Genomic DNA, 15289 nt, shown 5'->3' with positions numbered 1-15289 from the left:
ACCTTTCTTCCCCATACTGATGCTCGGTTTGAACTGCAGGAGATTGTCTTGACCATGTCTACATGCCTAAATGCACTGAGTTGCCGCCATGTGATTAGCTGCTTAGAAATGAAGTGTTAACGAGCAGTTGGACAGGTGTACCTAATAAAGTGGCCGGTGAGTGTACATGTCAGATTGAATAATACTACTTATACTTCAGCGATAGTATCAAGGTGCCACTTTATTGTATCTCTTATTCTTTATCCGTTGGTTGTGCTGTTCTTTTTACATCTCTTCACAGGTGATGAAGGAGACTGAAGATGTTTTATCTTTGTCTCCCTTTCATCTCTTCTTTCTTTCATCTTTTCTCCTTTTTTTTAGTTTCTAGTCTAGTCTGTTCTACTTTCCCATTGCAGTGTCCATATAATCTGTAATACTTCCTCCATGAATTATAATAAAGCAATTTATATGCATAAATCAAGCGGTACACGATGGCGACAGCCGTACTGCTCCACTTGTGAAAGCAAAATCTGTTGGGCTCCTTTTGGCATTAAGACAATTATACTTATTGCCACATTATCAGACAGGACACTGTAAAAAAAAAAAAAAAAAAGATAGCAGACTCATAAATATGGAGGGCGGTGGGGTTTTTATCATACAAACATGTCAAACTCAACAGATAAATGCATAAAAAACTATGTTTGCAAACATGAAAAATGAAATATTTTTATTTCAAAATATAGAGTGTTTTCTAAGTAGAACCAGAAATGCTGGCTTTAGTGTTCAAATAAATGCAAAAGAACCCAAATATAACAAAATCTGACCAACATGTTTAAGAATGCCAAAGTATTATTCTTTCACTGTGCAAATAAATCCAGAAACCTGAAATAAACAGTGGATAAAATACGCAAACACACTTTTTTAATTGATGCAATGCATAATTGGTATTGTATCTAGATACAGTAATTGAGTATTTTCAACCCTACAGAGCAGGGAGTCCTGCTAAAGACCTTTTAAACCTGTGATGGCATCAGCCATCTTTGATGGTGTGGTATGCTGGAGCAGCAGTTTATGTGCAGCTGAGAGGAAGAGGCTGGATAAGCTCATTAGGAGGGCTGGCTCTGTCCTAATACGGCCCCTGGACACAGTGGAGGTGGTTGGAGACAGGACTGTAAGATTGCAACTCTTTGTTTGACAATATCTCCCTGTATAAGTGAAGCTGTGACAGAACCTGTGAGCATCTTTAATGACCTTTAGACCCTAAACTAACAAAGGCGTGAGGCCACAGGTCCTTCCTTCCATCTGCTGTGAAAAAGTAGTCGTCACTGCTCCTAAAAGGCCAATAATTATTTGCAGTTTCCTTATCTGATTGAGGCTTTTTTCTTTATGCATAAATTTGCATTTTATTTGAACTTCCATGCCCTGTCTCCTCTGATATTTAATAACTTCAGTTTTGCTTTCAGTGCATTAGAAGTGTTATTCTGTTGTATTGCAGCTTAACCTTTAATCTCAGCATGCATTTATTGCATGCAGAATTTAGTTCCCTTTAGCTAAAAAGTCTAGATTTTCTTTTCCATATTATTTTGTCTTGGGTGAACCTCTGTTCTCAGACAGACCTAAACTTTGCCCTCTTTGGGACAAAATATTCCTTGGTTCTATGTGGACAAATAGCTGCTTGGGTCTGAACTGGAGGGACAAATGTACTGGATGACGACTCGGTATACAGACAGCGGACCCAGAACGTGGTGGTCTGGTGCCAGCAGGACCACCTTCTGATTAATGCAGATCCACCAGTCATCTGAATAACAAACAGGACTGAACCCACAACACTGAGGCTCTGTATAAGAAAGGTCAGAGCAAACTCCTCCTGCTGAGGAGACCAAGGTCTGTTGGAGAGCAGGGGGCGCTCCTAAAGACCTTCTATGACTCTGTCGAGGCATCAGCCATCTTCTATGGAGCTGTCTGTTGGATTATCTGTAGCTGAGAGAAAGCAGCTGGATAAGCTGATCAGGAAGGCCAGCTCTGTGATTGGATGCCCTCTGGACTCAGTGCAGGAGGTGGGAAACAAACAGATCCTAAATAAATTAAAATCTCTGTTGGATAATGTCTCTCCCCCCATGCATGAAGCTGTTCTGAAACTTTAGGGCTCCTTCAGTGACAGACTGCTGCACTCTAAATGCACCAGGAAACGCTATCACAGCTCCTTCCTCCCAGCAGCTGTAAGACTTTATAACCATCACTCATGGGCGGTTCTAGACGGGGCCAATGGGGGCCAGTGCCCCTGTAGATCATATCCTGGCCCCTGAACCGAAGATATAATACTAAAAGAAATTCTAATAATGATATGCACTGGTTACTAATAGGTCCTTTGGATCCATTAAATTTTTTTTCTTTAAAAAATTCTGTTTTACTAATTATTTACAAACAAAAAGGCTATAGCTTCAGTGGTATTAAGATAGGATCCCAGTTTTTATTAAAAAATACTTTTTTTTACAGCTGAATTTATTTGATTTTTTTATCCCGATTTTATAGAAAACTGTAATTTTAACTTAAATGAAGTTAAAAATATGTAAAACTCCTAAATTCTGAATGTATATTGACCTAATATTCCAAAAAATAGCTTTATATGATCTTTTAGATATTTATATAGCTACGGGATTTATATTTTCAAGCCAAAAATAAATATTTTCAACTGATTTCAACTAATTGAATGGAAATTTAACTTGCTGCAGCTCCCTTGGCCTGTTTTTTTGTTTCATGAAAACCCCTCCTGAGCGCCCTGGTACATTTGGTCTAGAACCGCCACTGCCACCACTGTTCCCAACTACCTCAATACGTTTTTACATTCATGCTGACTTTACAGTTTCTACCTTAGTCAGCTAAATATCATGCTTCTGTCATTTTGTACATCTCTGATGTTGCTATTTTTTAAATATCTATTACTGTAAAAATGTCCATAGCTGTATAATGGCTATTCTTTCTCCAGGTGGTTTTTAATATTGTTAAAACACTTAACAGTACAGTATTTTGTTGTTTATCTTTTACATTTTTCTAAGGTCCAATTTTTTCTATCATCTTTCTGCAGCTGTAAACACCACAATTTCCCCACTGTGGAACAATAAAGGGATTTTCTATTCTATTCTACTGACATACATGTCCTATTATTAAACCTTATTCATCTGAACTAATATGTCCGGTTGGAAAGACATCCATCCATCTTCTTCCGCTTATCCGGGGCCGGGTCGTGGATGCAGCAGTCTGAGCAGAGGTGCGGAGACTTTCCGATCCACATACGGTTCCTCCAGCTGCTCTGGGGGGACCCTGTGGCGACACCAGGCCAGCTCAGAGACAGTCCCTCCAGTGTGTCCTGGGCCTTCCATGAAGCCTGGAACACCTCCCAAGCGAGGCGACCAGGAGGCAACCGAAACAGATACCCGAGCCTCCTCAGCTGGCTCCTTTCGACGTGGAGAAGCAACGACTCTACTGAGCTCCTTAACCTCATTAAGACTATATGTTGAACTGTTAAGCATGGTGGAAGTAGCATCATGATGTGGGCAGATGAAATGCAAACTGGCATTTTTCTTTTTACTTAAAATTGGCAGTGGGATGATTAAAACTTTGAGGAAATTTTACCGTTTTAAATATTAATACAATATAGTGGTTAAAGATCCAGCTATAAAAGTGCAGGAAGCATGTAAATCCAAATTCAGTGAATGACTTCTATTATTTTCCCATCTTTAAAATAAAAACCCCTCTGTCAATCGCTCTGGTGTTGGCATTATGGCGTGGCCTTAAAAAAGTTCCATACGGCAGGTTTAATTAATCCAGTAAAAATAATAGTTGGAAATAGAGCAAATTTATAAATCAAACAGCTAAAGAAAAGACTGAAATAACCAGACAGGAAAAAGGGGGACATATTTTCTCATAATTATTTAATCACACATACATTTACATCATGCAGTCAATCCAAAACTGTGATCTCATTTTACTTCCCGTCTCTGTCCATATCAGAGCCCTGCTTTTACTTGTGCCTCAGTTCTCCAGGAATGATCCAGTACCAAGTCCACTGACAGATCCCCCCCCACCCCCCAAAAAAACAAAAACAAACCAAAAACAAAACAAAAACTGTCCTTTAAAAATCGACCAACTATTACACAGTAATAAAAAAAGGCTACACTTTTGTTTGAATTTAGAATCGATGCAAAAACTCAATTTCGCTAAACAAGTACTTTTCTGGAACCCATTTCAAATCCAGTTTATTTTTTTTGGTGGAAGAAGGATCTCAGAATTAACATTTTAATTATTATCACAGACGTCTAGATAAGACAAGCGCAGTCCTGTCGTAGACACGGGGGGAGATAATCCTCTCTGCAGGTTGTAAAACATTTAAATTACTCACAGGGCTTTGGAAACTTCTTTATACCTCCGATCTAAAACAGCCACATATGGAGTGTTTCAGTTTTTGTTTTTTTTCCTTTTGAAGTGTGAAAAAGTTCTGCAAAAAACCCGACTTTCCTGTCTGAACGCGACACCTTCGAGAGAAATCCCATCCTGGTTCCAGAGCGCTCTGCTCCATTGAGGCCTCTTTAATCTGTTTCCATGATTAAGCTGAAAAGGATCGTTTGGTGGTTTTTTTCTCTTCAGCGTTTATGTTGAGCACAAAGAAGCCGTTTTATGATTCAGGTTTCCAGTGATGAAAGAGGCCTTCAATGAGTAACAAAAAGAGGTGTGGCTGGATCACCGCAGCAAATACTAACTGACCGACATACAGTGTATCTTACAGTATATTGCACTTATGCAAGGTGTTAGTGTTCTTATGCCGGGGTTACAGTCCCCATCAGCTGTCCTGCCAATGCACTGGGGCTTTTCATGATAAAAAAAAAACAAACAAACAAAATAAAAGATGTAATAGGAACCAAATAAAAAATTAGATAACAACAAAACACTAAAGAAATCCTACACCCGCTGGTTAGATTTACTTAAATAAACCCTTTCTTCCACAAGATGATCAAAGATTATTGTGCAATATGTGGGGTTTTCTTTATTTGGACCCTGCTTTCCCTGACTGGCTGATCAGCAGCGAGGGTCCGATCCATCTACTGATACACACCTCCCCCTCTTTTTCAACTTTCTATCAAACATCTACACCGTCTACTGAACAAAAACACATAAAACCCAGCTTAGGTCTTACATCTAAGAAAAAAAAACAAAAAAAAAAGGAGGAAGATGAATGTAGAAGCGAGGCACCCTTGTAAATAAATCATGACGTTGGATCAGAGCTCCTGGATACATGTGGGCACCCGGCTAGAACAGGACGAAGATGGCGACTCTGTCTAATCAGCTGCAGTTTATGTGCTGAGATTTATAAATAGTCTATAACAGCGACATTACCCACTTAGGTGCGTTAAAAACATTACATTTAACAACTTAGTGTGGGCTAAAAGGTGGAAGTTTGTGTTAACGGCATCATTCTAACCCCTCCCCCCGCCCTTCATCTCTCTACATTATTCATATCCTTCCAACGAAGCCATAGATAACAAGTATAGTTTTAATTTAACTTAATGATAAAAACAATTGGCCTCCACAGGTATTTCGTTAAATACATCTACAGTACAGCTGTTGCACGGCTTTGCTTTTTTTCTTAAATTATTTTTCAGATTCTTCCTTTGCGAGACGCCTCCTTGCAGCTTTCTCTCCAACCCGTGGGAAACGTGCAGCAGTGCTGATTTTACATCTGTACAAGAGGAGAGCACGGGACACCTTTGACTGGATGCTAAATCCTCCTTTATGAAGCATGGAAAATCTATACAGAGAGATCTGACGTTTTGATATTAAGAATGAAAATGTACAGAAGTTAGCCTAGAAGGTCGAGCTCCTCTTCTTTTTTTTTTGGTCTTTTTTTCCCCCTTCCCCCGTTTTAGGCGTTTTGTTTTCTTGCTACCGTTTACATTCAGCTTGGCACAGTGCAGAACTACTCGCACAAAGACGACGGCTGATGACAGACTGTGCAAAACAAAGATGAAACCGAAGCTTAAACATTCGAGATCGTGCACTGGGTTCGCTCGCAAGAAAGGCTGCGCTCGAGACAGCGTTTGGTTTGCTGAATAATATCATCATCCTGCATTATGTAAAGTAAAATTGCTCTTTTTCTTTTTTTAATATTATATCCCGTAAGAGAAACAGAGATATTCATTGTGAGAACTGAAGGAAAGGGGTGGGAAGGTGGGTGGAGGTGTTTGGAAGGGAAAGGGGGTTGGGAGCTGTACAGGCCGGGAAATATTTATATATATATATTTATAAATCCAAAACTCCTTCATGGCTCCATGGAGCCTGTTTGCTGTAATGGAATGACAGGTTGTCTGGGTGGGCAGGTGGGTGACGGTGGCTTCCTCTGTGGTGTTATTCTTCTGTTCTGCTGCTCCTCAGCTGTAGAGTAGAAAAAACAACAAAAACAAAAACACAAAGCTGTCAAGAATACATCAAAGTGAACGAATCAAAACTATCAAGTCAATCAAGATGAAATAATAAACTTTATGTCAAATCTAATGAAAAGTTTTAAACATCTTTGGACCTTTTCACACTTTGTCATTTCGTTAACAAAAGCTTCAACGTTTCTAGTTGGGTAAAGGCCAATTTATGCTTCTGACGCATTGCCTCTGCAACCGTCAAATCAGTCTCTGTGCCTCAAAAAAATCTTGACTATGCATCGGATGGTCGCAAACACGCGCAGACCTCAAGCCGAATTGTGCAGAAAAACGGCAATTGTGATAGGTCCTTGATATGTCTTTCCGTCTGTCTGTGTGGTCATCTTTCTCGATTCGGAGTGCACCATTTTTAAAAACCAAGGAACAACTACAATGGACAACTATGACGAAAGGTTAATCGAGGAGGTTCGGAAGTACAACCACTTGTAGGATGCCTCATACAGATTATATAGATATATCCCCTTCGATGTCTATGTACTCTAGATCCATCTCCGTGACATCTAGAAGACGCGCCATTGTTGTTTTGGGAGATAAACACTACCTCCAACACCGTTGAAGTTCTCGAAAGGGTCCCCCATGCTATTTGGTGGGAAACTGCTCTGCGTCCCTAGAAATTCCAGACAGAATGGTTCAGGACCAGACCCAAGCAATATTTGATGTGTGCGGTTGCAGAAGTATAATCTCCCCTTAATTCATATATTAAAATATAAAGGAGAACATGCACAGGCATTCGGCTATGTTGCATGCATCTCTTCTGCATCAATAATTCGCATGTCTCTGCAAACTCTGCACTAATACAGGCTGGAGGTAATAATTATTAGCTGAAGCTTAGCCAGACTGGATGGAGAACATCTGAACACCTGATTTAGGGCTGCACTTTGACAGGCCTGGGCGATTCATTAGACAAAACACAATTTTCACATGAGAGGGACCCAATTTTGACAAGAGTAAAGGATGATTTATACTCAGAAAGCAGGTCGTCTGCATGTGTCGCAGTAAACTCAGACCCACAGCTAGTTTGTGATTTCCGTGCGTTGTGGCGTGGAATAACATATTGGGCATAAATAAAAAATATCTGCGAGAAACTAACTGCGACACACTGCTGCTGGAGGACAACCAGCACTTAAGACAGACTCTCTCACCCTGGCCTTTAGGGGGCAGTAATCGACCTAAAATGGGTTTTCCACCACAGAGGAGATAGAGTAGGATCTAACACACAGATGCAGGCTTTTAATGTCATGAAAAAAATTGACACTGAAGTTAAACATCTTCAGGGTTGTGGTTAGTGGAAAGAAAAATCTAAATAAAATTGAAACAGTGGCTGAAAAAAACAAACAAAAAAAAACTGGCATTTTGATTTTTGGTAAAGTGTTCAGTCCTAACCGGGCCATTCAAAGTGTGCAAAGAGTGCAAAATCATTAAAATATCCATTTTTTATCCTTCTGCTGTAAAGCCTAACTTTATTTTTTTTAATTCTTTACTTAATTCTTACAGAAGTCATTTGTGCCACTGTCACACTCATATTTCCACACTGAGCGCCAAAAAAGGCGTGTCTTATCTTCCTGTTCCCTGCTGAAATAAGGCATCCCAATACTGCGACGCAAAGACAACATGATATTACATGCTGGTCAAAGTTTGGTTTCGGTCCAGTCTGACCAGGTTTGCAGTGTTCTCTCACTGGGCTCTCCTACATCCGTCTTTCAGCCTACCATGTGGATTAATCCTGACCTTGACCTCAGTTTAAGGTGGATTTCCATGTCTGATGAGTTTGCCATTGCGCCATTCTCTTTCCATTTCCAGATGCTGAATTAATCAGAGCTCTGAGATATAGAGAGCTGGTTTGGCTTTTAATTCCTCCACAGCTCTGTCTCTGATCTGTCTGCCCTGCCTTTCATTTTTTTTTACATTCACTGATGTCGTCTAAGGTTTTGAAAACTGTCTTTTAGTTTAACATAATATGGGAAATGCAAAAATAAAGTACTTATTTAACACCTTTTCAAGGCTACAGTATTACATTTGATTGCCAAGGGTTAGACAACGTTTATCAGACTAAATTTAACAAAGATTGTAAAGATTTACGCCCTAACTCGTCATTTTCCTGCACATTAGTCGTCGTCTCCACTCACATCTTGTCAGGCTTGCTGCTTCCACCCCTGATGGACACCGGCTGGCTGTTCTGGTAGAAGCCGCCTCCGCTGCGGTTGATGTTTGGGTGGGTTGGAGATGCCACTGGAGGCTGCCCGGGTCGGATGGGTTTGGCTAGAGGAAAGGGAGAAGAGATTTTGCATTTTATTGCTGCTTCAAAAGCAACCATTAGATCAGTTGTCCTCCTTCTCCGCCTACTAACCAATCTGAGCCGAATGTCCCCTCCGGGCCATGTTCTTGGCCCTGACGGCCTCCTTGATGCGGTCCACCTCCTGCTGGTAGCGCTTGCGGTCGCGGGCGGCGTTCTCCTTGGCCTCCTTCAGTGCAGATTCCAGTGCCTTGACCCGCTCAGCCGTAGCACGAAGACGTTTTTCCAGTTTTGGAAGCTCACAGCGCAGGTCTGCATTATCACGAACCAGCTGGGGAGAAGAAAACCGAAGCGCTGGATTTAAAATAGTTCTCATCAAACAGAGAAGAGCATCAAAGGGAAACATCACATCGATAAATATAATAGTTAATAAAACAGAACGAGCATCATGACAACTAGGATGTTAAAAAGGATCTGCACTGCAAAAACTAGCTAGAAATAAGTAAAAAAAAAAAATCTTAAATTAGTTATATTTAGCCTTAATTTGAGTTGGTAAATAAGATGATTTGCCAATGGAATGAGTATTTATACTCTTAAAATAAGATAATTAGATAATATGGACTTGTAATAAGACAATGCAATTGTTTTTTTTTTCTTATCTTAAATGTAAATTGTCTTTTTCCATCGGCAAAGTGTCTCACTTACCTCAATTCAAGAAAAAATGCACGTATTTTAAGAAGAGTTGACTAATTTACATTTAAAGTTTTTGCAGTTTGGTCCTGGAAATGAAACTCTCACCTGTTTGTGAACCTTGGTGAGCTGCTCCAGATTGTTCTCAAGAAAGGAGATTTTCTGTTTTTGTGCGGCGCTTCCTCCTGTGTCATCAGAGTCCATCTCAGCACTCTGAGGGGAAAAAAAAGAACAACTTATAAGTAAAAATAAAATCAACCAGTGCCACAAAGAAAGGCAAAAATCAACCGGTCACCTTTTTCACTCTGGTGGCCAAATCTTGAACAAAGAGTTTCCTCAGGTTGTGGAGAGTCTGCAGCTCTTTGGCCTGCAAAGAAATAATCAGAGTAAAGTTAGGAATTGAATCCAAATTAACATAATATTCTCTAACCCTGTGGTTTAGGATCCAGTGAACTCACCACTGTCTCCTCGAGCCCCTTCAGGTCCTGCCTGGCCTGCTCCCTTCTGTCCTGCATCACCCTGAACACCAAAAGATTGATTAGAAACTGTACCAGGTGTCAAACATCAGGACTCGCGTAAAGAATTAGAAATTGATCCATCTCTACATCAGTTTGCAGCAAAGCAGGACTTCCTATTGTAAATGCGTGCAGCCCTGGAACCTACGTGAGCTCGTGCAGCTTGCGGCTCTTCTCCTGATCGGTGGACTTCAGCTTCTCGTGCTCCACCCGGAGCCTCTCCTGCTCCAGCATGATCTTCTGGTTCAGGCTGGAGGAAACAACACAGCTATGATTAGAACCATCCGTGACAGAACATGAAGGTTGATGAAGATGCAGCAACTCATCAGTTCCTCAATGCCATGATCAGTAAATACAATTGTTCTCTAAACTGTTAGCAGCAAAGCAGCGCTGTTTGATATATATTCTGGAGTCTTACTCCTGCAGCTCGGTGATGAGTTTCTCCTTGTTGTCCAGCTCATCTCTCAGGCTGCTGATCTGTTTCTGGTGGGCTTCGCGGTGGGAGTGGATCTGCTTCTCCACTGCCTCCTAAATAGGAAAATAAAGACCGTTTAAAGCATCGCACAAAACTTCCAGAGGCAGATCTAGCTCTGGTTTCCAAAATACTGCCGTTTACTCTAGACTTACCTTCACTTCATTGGCAGTCTGAATCTCATTTTCCTTCTCCATAGCATGAACTTTCTCTGTAAAAAAAAAAATAAAAAGATTTCCCATAAGTTAAAAACGTACTGAAACAATCCTTCATATTGAAACACCTTAAGATTTTATGACTTAACAGTTTTTTAAAGCTGTTCTAAGAACAACACAAACCTAACATGCCTCTCATTAAAGAATCCATTTCACAATAGGATCTATGAGCTTTCTTAATCAGCCAACCAGCAAAAAAAAATTCAAATAAATCACATTAGGAGAACCTATTCTAAATTTTGTTAATTTCAGCACTTTCTAGGATCCACACTGAGAAGAACAACAAATAAACTCAACCAGTGCAAAGGTAAACAATTGTATAACTGACTATAAAACCTCAAACTCAATGCTATTCCTGACATTTTGAATTGAAAAATCTTACTGGATGGGAAGTGAAACGTCTTCAAACTTGGAAACAAAGTCCAATGGATTGTTTTTTAACTTTTATTTGGAATATTACGCAACGTCCAGACGTGTTGTATTCTGCTCTATAATCTTATTCAGATTAAACATAGTGTCTACACACACAGATTACAAAAAGCCAAATTCCTTAATAATTTACAGGCCAACCTTTCCCCATTTCCTATTTTTAAGTATTCTGATTATTTTAAGAGGCCTTGATAATGAGGCCTCAGCCTCTGGAAACACCTCAGTGACACCTCTTCCTGGTTAAACATCATGGAAGCAATTCCCAGATGCCTGAAGGTGCAGCACTCATCAGTTCAAACCATTATATGCAGGTATAAACATTACGGAAACGTCCAGTCATCAAAGTTTTAATGAGGGAGATGTTTTCTGCTTCTCAGAGACTAACATGTTTTACTGCAAACTGAGTTTATTAACCAAAGAGAAAAAAAAAAAAAGATATTGTGAAGATGTTGCCTGGACTCTCCTCCAAGAGTTCCTGTACCATCAGTGACTGACAGACCACTCAAAGAGGTAGAAACCATCATTCTACATTCAGCATAAAGTGCAAAATGGTAAATGCAATAAAGGACAAACACATGTCCTGTTTTATGGAGTTAAAAGTAAAATGTTTGCCCGTATGGACCTTTGATACACTTGGAGGAAAGAGGAAGAAACTCCGGTGCAAGAATACCAACTTTAAAGCACAAGGATGGCGGTAGTATACTGTGGAAGGGATTGTTGCATGTCAATAAATAGGTGGAATTATAAGAGAAGAGTTTTATGAGGAAAAGTTGGCAAACAAACTGGGAACACCCACAAAAATGCCACCAAACTGCATTAGCACTTAGTTTTAGACACCGCTAAAAATCACATTCTGCGTCACCAGAGTTTGGTTTCTATTTCACTTCGTCTATTCTAATAAGCAGGTTCGACACTAGATCAGTCTGCAAAACCTGCTCTGAGGCAGTGAAATAAACAGTTCTGGGCTCTGGATCAACTGGTTAAATGGAAAAAAACACACAGATGATCCTAAAGGCATTTGAACCTTGTTCTTAGCTAAAAACGTACCCTGAGCACTGAGCTTGACGAGCTCCTCGTTCAGCGAGTCCACGTTCTCCTCCAGCTGCCTTTTCTTATGCTCCACATTCTGAAGGTACTCAGTCAGGGACTTGATTTTAGCCTCATGCTGCAAATGGACACAAAAAAAATCCACATTTTCAGGCTATGTTCAAGAAGCTAAAGGAAGACTGATTTACACCAACATCCAGAAATCAGTAAGGACGTTGTGGTGAGTTTTAAATACCTGGGAGATGCGCAGCTGACAGGCAGCCAGTTCTTTCTCATTCTCGTCCATCTTCTTGTTGCTTTCAGACTGAACGCCCTCCAGCTGCTTGCAGCGCTTCACCATCGTCTTCACCTCGGATTTCAGCTTGCTGATGTAGAGACGGGCCACTGTGAACTCCTCGTCTATCAGACCGCTGCCGCTCTCATGTTGCTGCAACACGCAGAAGGAGATTAAGAACCATCTTATGCTAAGAAATAGAAATAAAGTCAAACATGAATCTGGGTACCTTTATGTCATTGCTGCCCACAGCAATGCCGATTTCAGCCAAGTCTTTGAGCAGCGATGACATCATCTCCGTCACCCTCTTCTTCTGGTGGTTGGACATTTCCTTCAGCTTCTGGAGCTCAGAGTCCAGAGAGGACAAGATGGACTGCAAAGAAACGCCAGATTATGACTAAAATATCATGAAAAATATCAGTTGGACATTTCTTTATCTTCCTTAAATGTTACTGAAAGAGAAAAAAAAAATAAATAAAAACAACTTTTTAAAATGTTTTAATTGTAAATTATCTAGCAATTTTACACAGAAATCAGCAGCAAGAGAAGAATAAACCAGAAAAAATCATAAAGATACACATCCTGGAAATGAAAACTTTTAAAGCACCTGCTAAGAAATGATTCAGTTTGGTTAAAATCGAAGAACTACTTTTTTTTTTTCTTCCCATAAGGAACTGACTTCACTCTTCTGGTTTATTGCAGCTAAACTACAATCCATTAAAGAAAACTGAAATCTTACAGATTTCTGACTGAGCTCATCGCTGATTGTCTCGAACTCCTTGGTTTTATCCTCCACCTCCTGGCTCTTCTGGTCGTAGTTGACAGCCAGCTCCTCCAGGGCCTGCAGCACTTCCTTCACCTCCTCCTTGGAGGCCTCGTTCTCCGTCTGAAGGCGGTTCAGCTCTGCCTGCAGGTTCTCATGATCCCTCCGGGACGAAGCCAGCAGCTGAACAAGGCAGCATGAACAATTAAGGGTTTTTCCCCTTACTTGCACATTTTACTTTCTTATAATTTCTCAAACTCCGAAAAAAAAAACAAAAAAAAAAACCTTTGCTACAGTTTGGTCTAATAAACATTTCTGTTTTCTTACAGGTCAGAAAAAGTGTTTAATTGAAATAAATAAACCAACTTAAAGCAAAGGCAGCTGTGACCATTTCCAATGAATGTCATAAAACTACAGCGATCATGACCCCCCCTCTGCCTCTAGAACTCACCTCCTCCTGGTCGAGCATCTGCTGCTTCAGCTTCTCAACCAACTGGCTCTGCTGGTTGATCTCTTCATCCTATAAAACGTAAGACATAAAGCTAAATTATTAATAGGAGGATGAGATAACCAACTCCAAAACAGAGAACAACACTGTCCGTTGTCCACATTTGAGCAAAATTAACCTCATTTAATACCCTCTGTATAATTTAACCATTCAAAATGTAAATATGAATGTTTATTAAAATGCTAAAGAAAGTGAAAACTACTCAAAGCATTCTCCATCTGCAAACCTAAAAAAAAAATCCTGTTAAAGATCACATTTCTTCCAAACATTAAACTTTCAATCAGTGTTTGAACAAAGTGCTATGATTGAGCGGCTTCCTTACAAATGTCCTTTTTGTGAATGATATCAATAAATAACATTTATTGATAAATCAAGCAATCATTTCAACATGATTAGTTCGGCCATTACATAAATGCCTCTGTATTAATATCTCCCTTTTATTGGTCCAAATAATATTTATACCTTCTCAGAGGCCGGCTCCCATTAGCTGAATGCCGCAGTCATATAAGTTACATAACAGCTCTGTGTGTAATGAATGATTCTATGTATATAAATATCTTTTTCATTAGATTCATATGCATATTGACTCCATCTTTAACCTTATTGTGTTTTGGATTAAAGTCTGTACAGTTTAAAAGGAACTGGAAGAAGGGTTAGCATTAGCAAACATTCAATTTCAAAATAGGCATCACAGACAAAGAAATTCTTAAGGCATTTCTTGTTGAATGTGAAGTATTATGCTTTAGGGTGTTTATAGTTTATGCCTGAAAGCATAAATATGACTTTATTCCTCCTGAGTTGCTGAGGTGGAGATTTTAATCAATAATATCTGCTTAGATGAATTCCTAAGAACCTTTTGGATATAGAAAAAGTAACACTTTTAACTTTAACATTGAAGTTAAAGCACAGTTCTTCTGGTTCAGTAAAGGGCCCTGCAGCAGATAGTGAGGGGAGGGGAAGTCCCCCCCCTTAGTCCAGGATTGGTTTCAGAGCTGCTGAAGAAAAAGGAGCCTAAACATTTTCAGAGACTTTCTGACACGTTAATTTAGTTGCTGATAAGGTGATGCATTTTATTTAATTTATTTAAACCTATTTTCTCTATTTAACACATTATCCAGACAGATCGGCTGAAGATTCCAGAAAGATGTGTGATGCTGCCAATGAACCACTTAACCAAATGAACCCCCCATTTCCTTCAGACCTAAACAGGCTTTACTGAAGCACTTCTATAGAACATGTACACAGATCTATAGAATTGTTGCCTTTAGTCCGCTCTACGTCACCTTATCATCCAGCTGTTTGTAAAGCTTGGTCAGCTCAGCCTCACACTTGTCCTTCTCTACGTCCGTCAGACGGACACCGGGGACGTTGGGCGTGGAAGCAGACTTCTCATTGATGATGTTATCCAGGGCCAACACCTCAGCGTTGGCCTTCTCTTTGTCGAACTGCTCCTCCACAGGCACGCTCTCTCCTGGCATTGGGTGAAAGAGAATGCTGATTTAAGAGGCCTGGATACGCAGCATTTAGGCCTGAGTCCACGACCCAGAGGGGCTTCCTTCCTCACCGTTTCTCCAGCGGTTCAGTTCGTTCTCCAGCCAGGTGATGGTGTTCCTCAGGGTTTTGTTCTTCTCCTTCTCCCTCTCGTATTTCTGCTTCCACTGCTCTGCTGTCAGCTCGAT

At 40.2% G+C, this 15289-nt stretch overlaps 1 protein-coding gene across 1 annotated transcript in view; it reads right to left on the bottom strand.

Annotated features, from left to right (window-relative positions):
• Nucleotides 1–4616: 4616 nt before the first annotated feature.
• Nucleotides 4617–15289, bottom strand: part of kif5b (kinesin family member 5B) — a 30589-nt gene continuing 19916 nt past the window's right edge. The window contains exons 13-26 of the mRNA XM_015386854.1: nucleotides 13554–13622; nucleotides 13079–13285; nucleotides 12569–12712; nucleotides 12301–12492; nucleotides 12066–12183; nucleotides 10530–10585; nucleotides 10321–10430; nucleotides 10051–10152; nucleotides 9846–9906; nucleotides 9683–9754; nucleotides 9496–9600; nucleotides 8812–9028; nucleotides 8591–8723; nucleotides 4617–6405 (exon numbers count right to left, since the gene is read on the bottom strand). Of these exons, the coding sequence (XP_015242340.1) occupies nucleotides 6402–6405; nucleotides 8591–8723; nucleotides 8812–9028; nucleotides 9496–9600; nucleotides 9683–9754; nucleotides 9846–9906; nucleotides 10051–10152; nucleotides 10321–10430; nucleotides 10530–10585; nucleotides 12066–12183; nucleotides 12301–12492; nucleotides 12569–12712; nucleotides 13079–13285; nucleotides 13554–13622 (1590 nt within the window). The 3' untranslated portion in view covers nucleotides 4617–6401. The remainder of the gene's footprint in view (nucleotides 6406–8590; nucleotides 8724–8811; nucleotides 9029–9495; nucleotides 9601–9682; nucleotides 9755–9845; nucleotides 9907–10050; nucleotides 10153–10320; nucleotides 10431–10529; nucleotides 10586–12065; nucleotides 12184–12300; nucleotides 12493–12568; nucleotides 12713–13078; nucleotides 13286–13553; nucleotides 13623–15289) is intronic.

Source organism: Cyprinodon variegatus, unplaced genomic scaffold (genome assembly GCF_000732505.1).
Source record: "Cyprinodon variegatus isolate N-32 unplaced genomic scaffold, C_variegatus-1.0 Scaffold17, whole genome shotgun sequence".
Lineage (NCBI taxonomy): Eukaryota > Metazoa > Chordata > Actinopteri > Cyprinodontiformes > Cyprinodontidae > Cyprinodon > Cyprinodon variegatus.
Note: the sequence above shows the minus strand (reverse complement) of the source record. Positions and strands in the feature narration are given on the sequence as shown.